At 32.3% G+C, this 7,884-nt stretch overlaps 2 protein-coding genes across 2 annotated transcripts; both read right to left on the bottom strand.

The window, feature by feature from the left end:
* Nucleotides 1–3,817: 3,817 nt before the first annotated feature.
* Nucleotides 3,818–4,672, bottom strand: LOC106099357 (keratin-associated protein 19-2-like). The gene is made up of 2 exons (XM_013277882.1): nt 4,613–4,672; nt 3,818–4,310 (listed from the first exon to the last, which is right to left on the bottom strand). Exons 1-2 carry the CDS (start codon nt 4,616–4,618, stop codon nt 3,846–3,848), a joined length of 471 nt encoding a protein of 156 aa, XP_013133336.1. The 5' UTR covers nt 4,619–4,672; the 3' UTR covers nt 3,818–3,845.
* Nucleotides 4,673–5,250: 578 nt separating this feature from the next.
* LOC106099356 (keratin-associated protein 19-2-like) lies at nt 5,251–6,792 on the bottom strand. The gene is made up of 2 exons (XM_013277881.1): nt 6,701–6,792; nt 5,251–5,757 (listed from the first exon to the last, which is right to left on the bottom strand). The coding sequence occupies exons 1-2, from the start codon at nt 6,710–6,712 to the stop codon at nt 5,296–5,298; spliced, it is 474 nt and encodes a 157-aa protein (XP_013133335.1). The 5' UTR covers nt 6,713–6,792; the 3' UTR covers nt 5,251–5,295.
* Between the last annotated feature and the right edge of the window lie 1,092 nt (nt 6,793–7,884).

Raw genomic sequence — 7,884 nt, 5'->3', positions numbered from 1 at the left:
CTTTACTTTGTAAGAGAGGAATGTGTTTTTGTATCAAAATCATCTGCTTATATATGCAAGTGTTTGAACATTTATTAACCTTGTTAAAGCAACTGCAAAAGACTAAAATATGAAGAAATAGGTAATAAAAGATTTGTTGCACAGTCGAAGTCATGATCAAAATTACCCTTTGTTCATAAGATATTTAACTATAACAGTTTTCTTTTCATATTATTGTTTAAGTTCTTTGTTCACGTAACAGTATTGCGTAACTTTTAAAATGTGATATCCAGAGCGGACGTAACTTCAAAAAATAGTTCCTGGGATGTACTCGAAAGGCATTTTTTGCAAAAGTCAAGATAACCCAATATGTATAATTAATTATTCATCAAAGAATAAAAAAGGCATTAATCTAATGGTTTTTTGTACATCTAACATGTACCATTAATTATATAAATAACTATTAATTAAAACGTGAACCAAGTTACAGGGTTTTGGTTACATTGTTGTGAAGTTTGCAAAACTCTGGAATAAGCTATTTAGTAAGTTGTAACGTAGCCAAAAGTTTGAACTATAAGGGATTAATTTGGTAGATGTTTATTTGTTTAAAACCATACTATACAAACAAGTCTTTAGTGTTTAGTGTTAATTAAAAGTTTATCCTTTACCAATAGGTAGGATAGAACATTCAGGGCCTGTCCCACCAATTTTTAAACTGTATGATATCAATCTATCGTATAAAATATGTGATGGAAACATCGAATTTTGTTACCTTATCTGACAGTGGCGTCATTTTTAAGCTATTTGAGACTTTATCAGCCTGTGGTGGGACAGGCCCTAAGTAATCCAAAGATTAAAAAACATACTCTAAAATTTTTCTTTATAGTAATAATGAATACGTCCTTACTAAGCTAGCGTCCATCCTTAGACCACTTCAATAACTCATTGTAAGAAATAATCAGAATAATCCCTTTTTACAAGTTTAAATAAATCATCTTACTCAATTTTAATAATAGAAAAGTTCACACATATTGCATTGGTAGTATTTTTCAAGCGCTTTGAGTTTTATTGTTACTATTTCTCGGTTATGTTATTCATATTTATGGTAATATTTAAATTTATACATATAACAGATAAATAATAAAACCAGTGGAGCTTGCGCTGCTGAGAAATGATTACCTATTACCATATTGTACGGTTCATGCACGCCTCTTTTGCGTTATCTTGTATTAGACTAATATTTACTTCAAAGAGTTAGTAATTTAAAAAATGTAAAAAAGTAACTGTACAGCCTTTTATTATTATCAGTTTAAGCTTGTTCAATGCTTAAGTTATTTATTACTTCTCTAATAATTCTTCGAAACCAGAAGGGGAAAGAATAGAAGACAATTAAAATTAAAAGACATTATTTTTAAAAGTGTTATATAAATAAGCATCTCTCGTTAATATTTTATTATATTACAAAACACTATAAATGTTCGAAAATGTTAACTCACAAATTGTGCATTTACTCCAAAACTTACATCTATTTACAAAGTTGATATGATAATCTATACAGTGATACACAGTGATGATGATGATGATGTATTCGATGACGTAATCCATGGATAACAAACCCTCCTACTGCAATAAGGTGATCGTCAGGAATACAATAACTCGTCATAAGATGCCAAAGACGATAAAATCAATGGATAGTTGGATGTAATGCATGCGTAATAAAGATATGTTACTTGCTACGGTTTATTCTTATATCATATTAGATAGTTATACATTATCATACTCTGTTATTTTTATATCAATAACAATAATTACATTAAATCGTAATAACTTTTTAAATTAGCTGAGTTAAGAATTAGTTGATGTTTATGGCGCAAAAGATTTTCGAAAGCATGTATATTCACACTAAATTATTACCGTAAAATTACAAAATAATTCACGATTTAAAACAAGATTACATGAACAACATGTACAGTTACATTTAAAAAAAATCTTTAAAACGATTTGTTAACAATTTTCTTCACTACCAAATGTTTCCATAGCCATATCCACCGTATCCTGAACCTCCATAACCTGGGCTTCCTAAAGGCCCTCCTGAGCCATAAACTCCATTACCAGGGAATCCTGTATTATAGGGTGAGTTTGGTGCAACCGTATTTACAACAGGAGGTATCCCTTGACCGGTGTAGAATGAATTTGAACCATATCCGCCAAGGCCAACGTATCCTCCAGAGTATCCGGGTGCATAACTCTGCCATCCGTAACGATGTCGTCGTTTGATTGGATTTGTACCATAACCAAAACCTAAATTGCCATTATAACCAAATCCTGCTACTTGTCCGATATTTGCTCCAAGACTAGATGTGAATATGCCGCGTCTAGCGTGAGACAACGCTAACAAACAAAAGAAAATCGCAATCTGTAAAAGATAAACAAGTAAACTTACAATATTTTTAATCTTTAAAACTTTTTATACTAGAAATCGAAGTAAACACGTACATAATTATAATTATGGTGCAATATTAAAATGTATCCGAGCGACATTTCTTATTGGTAGAGTTTTAACATTATTAACAATTCTAGATTCAAAATAACAAAGATGTTTTACGAGTATCACACAAAAATAAAGAAAGTTATGGCATTAGATACAATGTTGCTCAAACGGAACAGAACCGGAAGGGAAATGCTATTTGTAAATAAAATTCTAGAAAAGGCTCTAGTTTCGCCTTTAAAACTTACTGTAAGAATGAAGACGTTTGCCAACTATATTTTGCCTGTTACCATAAGGCTTTTTGTCTTTGTTAGAACTATGATAGAAAAGAAAAAAAACTGGTACGAAATATTAAGGTGCGTTTAAAATTTGTTAACTATTTGATGAAGGTCCTGCTATACTAAAAAATCACAAATGAAGATACACCACTTTTTATTTAAAGAAAAACTTACCTTTCGAGTAACTAACATATTTACTTCGATTTGAAATAGAGAAGACTAGTTAACTGTACAAAAAATACTTCTTATATATGCGATAATGTCGAAAACGTAAGCCTTATTAAGACAATTGGATCGGCTTAGTGTATATAGAAATAGGCGATGAATGATTCTTTACATCGATCAAGTCATTTTCTAGATTACTCTTATCCATTACATTAACGCAACAAAATTCTTTACACCTCTATACAGTTGTCAACATACAATTACGTAATAATGCTTTACAAGCACAATCTGTATTACAAATAAATTACTCCATTGAATCGATACAATTAGTTCATTACAAAAACCTAAAAGAAACGAATTTTCTCTGATCTAATGACACTCAAAACGATGACCTACTTGTTTTTTTTAAATAAAGACTTGATTATCAACAAACAAAAATATCACTATCTGTAGAAGGCCGTAAACTATTTTATACTACTATTTTTATACTTTTGGCCATAAAATATCGGAGTCGTAAAAGTAATTAAAGACATTACACTTAAGGAAGTTTAACGACTTCAGAAAGGGTGAGTAGGATTTGTGTTAGGGTAAGTATTGGGCTCAAAGAGGGCATGACCATCCTTGGGTTTGAAGTATTTGATTAGCAACATTCAAATAAAGAAGAACATAATTTTAGACACATTGTTACGAAATCTTATCATGTTGATCAGTAGGAATGCTACAAGCTGAAGTACGGATAATATGTGACGTCAGAGATTTATTTTCAAGTAAACTAGGAGCTTGTAAATAGAAGTAAAACAACAAAGCATATTAATATATGTTATTTATTTACAAAAACACACGCATTATAATTAATTGAAATGTGAATAAAACAACCAACTCTTTAAATATATTTCTTTTCGTTCGAATACATTCCTTAATTGAGTTTTACTTTTTTACCACTTTTTTCCATAACTCCCGTAACCGTGTCCGAATCCATAGCCAGCAATTGGAGGATAAGCATCGTGTCCGCCGTATTGTGATGCATATGGTACTGGTGTTGCTGAATGAATACTATATTGTGATACAGATGAAATCGGTGCTCTGGGATATGCTGAATTTGTTCCAAAGGCAGTAAGTCCGTTACCGTTATAACCATTGTTGAATTTTGAACCATAACCTTGCCAGCCATTATATCCTTGACCGATTCCGTAACCTATAGTTGCGGCATGTCCGAATCTTGTACCATGTCCGAGAGTTGATCCATGAGGCAAACTAGCGCCGTATCCAAGGTTCGGTAAATATCCTGTTTTGTATCCAAGACCTGCTCCGTATTGTCCTAGAGATGATGGACCGAATCCAGTTCTACCGTGGAGGTTTTCAGATAACGTCAAGCCAAACAGGCAAAAGACAATAGCGAACTGTAAGATAGAATATAAGGAAATTATGTACCATTGAACAGTAAAAGTTGTGTGTTTAATATTTATTTACCGCAGCTAAAGTGTAATAAATCATTTTTATAAAAAAAGAATGAATGGCTTTAGAAAGACATGTAATAGTCAGATTTTTGTAAAAGAAAAGTTAGAATTCTTATCTGAATACTAATAGTCGTAGTATGACTGGACATTCGCCAATTCTTTTTGTTCTCTTTTTTGTTAAATTCCTTGAGAATTCAATCTATAATCAGCAACTAAAAAACTAACAATATTTATAAAAACCTCACCTTCATGGTTCTTGTGAATGCTTTAGATTTGATCGGAGGAATGATTTTTTTGTTTGAATATTTCTGCTTATATGTAAAAGTCAAAATATATTAGCCTTATTTTTGACAACGATTGTGATTTTCGATGCGAGTAAAGTAGATTTTGAAATGTGTTTTAAAACATTTTTATATCGATCAAGTAATTTCGGTCAGTACTGCTTCATGTATCGTTTTTATCACGTAACAACATTGCGTAAATATTCAAACTAGCTTTCCCTTACTTTTATTTCGCTTTTAATATTCCTTTCTCATATTATGAAAGTGGTGACGGTTAGGATAGCCAGAAATAGACTCTTACACTAGTTTTTAATAACAATTTTCTAATTACGAATCTTAGAAATTCATATTTATTAGTACTCTTTTGTTCCAAAAACATTAAAAATGCTGTTTGATTCATAAAACAATGATTGTTATATTACTTCACAGTGAAGCGGATGGAAATCAAATCTACATTTCTGATCTCAATGTTGATAATAATGAACTTTAATTCTCCCGAATTCTTTTAATATTTATTGTAACTAGAGTAGAGTATTTAATATTTTTAGGTCCGCATTAAATAATATTTATTTTGTGTTATGACATTAAATGAGGAAACCAAATATGGATATTGATAATTATTTATTCAGTTTTTACAATTTTACTATTTACCATTTTCCGTAGCCACCGTATGCCTGTCCGTATCCACCATATCCGTATCCGCCGTATCCGTGGCCGCCATAACCCACAGCTGGGGCATACCCACCATGAGCACCGTATCCCGTTGAGTACGCCACGACGGGAGTCGAATATCTCTTAACGGACACAGTGGATATAGCGGGTGCAGCATATCCGCTGTATCCACCGTAACCGCCATAACCGAGAGAGCCGTATCCGCTACCGTATCCGAGACCGCCATAACCTAGACCATCGCCATGTCCGTATCCGGAGTATCCAATGCCTGCTCCATGACCGAGTCCAGATGTGTACCCAATACCGGATCCGTAGCCTAGACCTGTTCCATAGCCAAGACCAGTGCTGTATCCGAGGCCGGTCGAGTATCCGAGTGCGGATCCAGCGGCAAGATGGCCGGCGCGGGCCAGACCGAAGAGGCACAATACGACTGCGATCTGAAAAAAATGTAAAAAAAAATATTTTATTTATTTTTAATATAACAGCAGTTGTAATAAAGTTTTTCTATCTAAATGAAGATAGTTATAATGCGCAAGTCACTTATGACGCTTATTCGAAAGGACTCAGTATAGGTACCATAAGTACTAAGCACTTCAGATGTCTTTGTGTGCCAAAATAAATTGGCCGTGAGCCAGTCATAGAATCTCTGAATTAAGTTAATAAGAGTAACTCTTATCTGTTACCCATTCATCTATCCTTAGTAATCGTATGACTTTTAGAGACTAGGTAACATAGAGTAAAATAACCTTCTAATATTTATACTTAATATTTTAAAGACCTTTGATAAATATTTACTTTTGAAATAATATCAAGAATATTTACTACTTCAAAGGTCAATTAATAAAGAATAAAAAGTAATTGTAGCTATAAAGTGCAAGGAATAAGACCCAAGCGTACATAAAATTTTCGATGTAGCGAAACTAGAGTACTGATATAAATCCTTTCTTTATGTTAGGACTTATTGTTAGAACAGTCCTGGACGTTTGCCAACGCCGCTTATTTTATAACCCCAAATCTAAGAACACAGTCACGAAATACAACTCGTAATGTAGATTTTACTTGAAAAAAATGTTAAAACTTAAGAAGATTACTTTACTTCTTAAAAAGTATTAGATAAATAATAAACACATGGATTTACAACACTTTTTCAGACGCACATTTAAAATGCATAAAGATAAACTGCTTTAAGCCACATGTTTTCAAATTGCTTTAATTTATGTAGTTAACTAAATAAAATCAGAACACTAATGTTGAATGATGATCAAAGATCCACAAAACACCAAGCTCACATTTAAGTGAAACTAGAAATGATTTACTTCAAACTACTGTTAAATCAATAATCCTCAAAGCTAAGGATATAAAGTATTATGATGGACTTACTTTAATTGCCATTGTTGTATATGCTTTAGGTTTGAGGAGTAGAATGATATTTGGAGCGCAAAATTTTAGTTTATATACACAAATGTCGGAAACGTAATCTAACCTTGTTCTGGCAAGGCTCATGACTTCAGCAGCCATTGTACAAAGATAATAGCCACAGCAATAGGCATAAGTACTGCGTATAATTTAAATTGCACCTCTCGAGCGGATCGACGGCGAAGGTTCTGTGAAAAAAGTTCTAATCACAATGCCAACAAATGAATAACGAACGTTTGCTGTTCCACTCCACAGACCATTCATAATGTTTAACAGATAATTTAATAAGACGATAAAGAATGTGCTCCCACGATTTAACTTCACAGGAACATTGCTCTGACAAGACCAAAAACGTACCAAAGAATCGTACCCTCCTTACCGTTATCCTAGAGATCAGGATATTCCAGAAAGCACGATTGGAACTGCGGTAAATACTGGGCGTCAGAGCAAGTATTTTTTTTTAGATTGCAAGCAACTTAAATTTTTAAAAAATAAAATAAGGGACAGTAATTCGAAGTTCAATTATGTTTACCTTTGTTTTTATTATTATGGTCGAATCTTTTTATTAATGTACGCTAAAATTGATATTATGTAAATAGATAATAAATAATTTTCTGATATTTGAATTTTAATCCGTCTCTAAGGGATGGAATGTATATTTAATTCTAAGCGTACCGCGCTTAAAATAAATTTATTCAAATGACAATTCAACAGGGAATTTACTTTACGTTCAGCCAATTGAGATATAATATTCTTTAATATTTTAGATCCGTAAAAAAGTCAAATATCAATGATAGAGAAAAGGCCCTGTGTTTATAGGTGAGGTTGTCTTGATTGCAGAGAATATGAATTAGTTTAACATAAAACTCATGTCTAAATCTGTTCATACTAAAATTGTCCTAATATTAATAAAAAAATGAGCGGTTTGTAGATTTCAATTCTGAAGGTAGATCATATAAACGGTAACGATCTTCCATTGTTGGCGTGTGTATGTCGGAGATAATGAAATAAATCGCGTAACATTAGAAACACCATCATTAGTTGATCACCATCGTAATTAATAACTCCACAACAAACTCTAATCGAGTTGCAAACATTTACAGGGACTTTTCAATTGATTTTATAATAACAAAATGCATCATTCCATC

Source organism: Papilio polytes, unplaced genomic scaffold, assembly GCF_000836215.1.
Source record: "Papilio polytes unplaced genomic scaffold, Ppol_1.0 DF824135.1, whole genome shotgun sequence".
Taxonomy (NCBI): domain Eukaryota; kingdom Metazoa; phylum Arthropoda; class Insecta; order Lepidoptera; family Papilionidae; genus Papilio; species Papilio polytes.
Note: the sequence above shows the minus strand (reverse complement) of the source record. Positions and strands in the feature narration are given on the sequence as shown.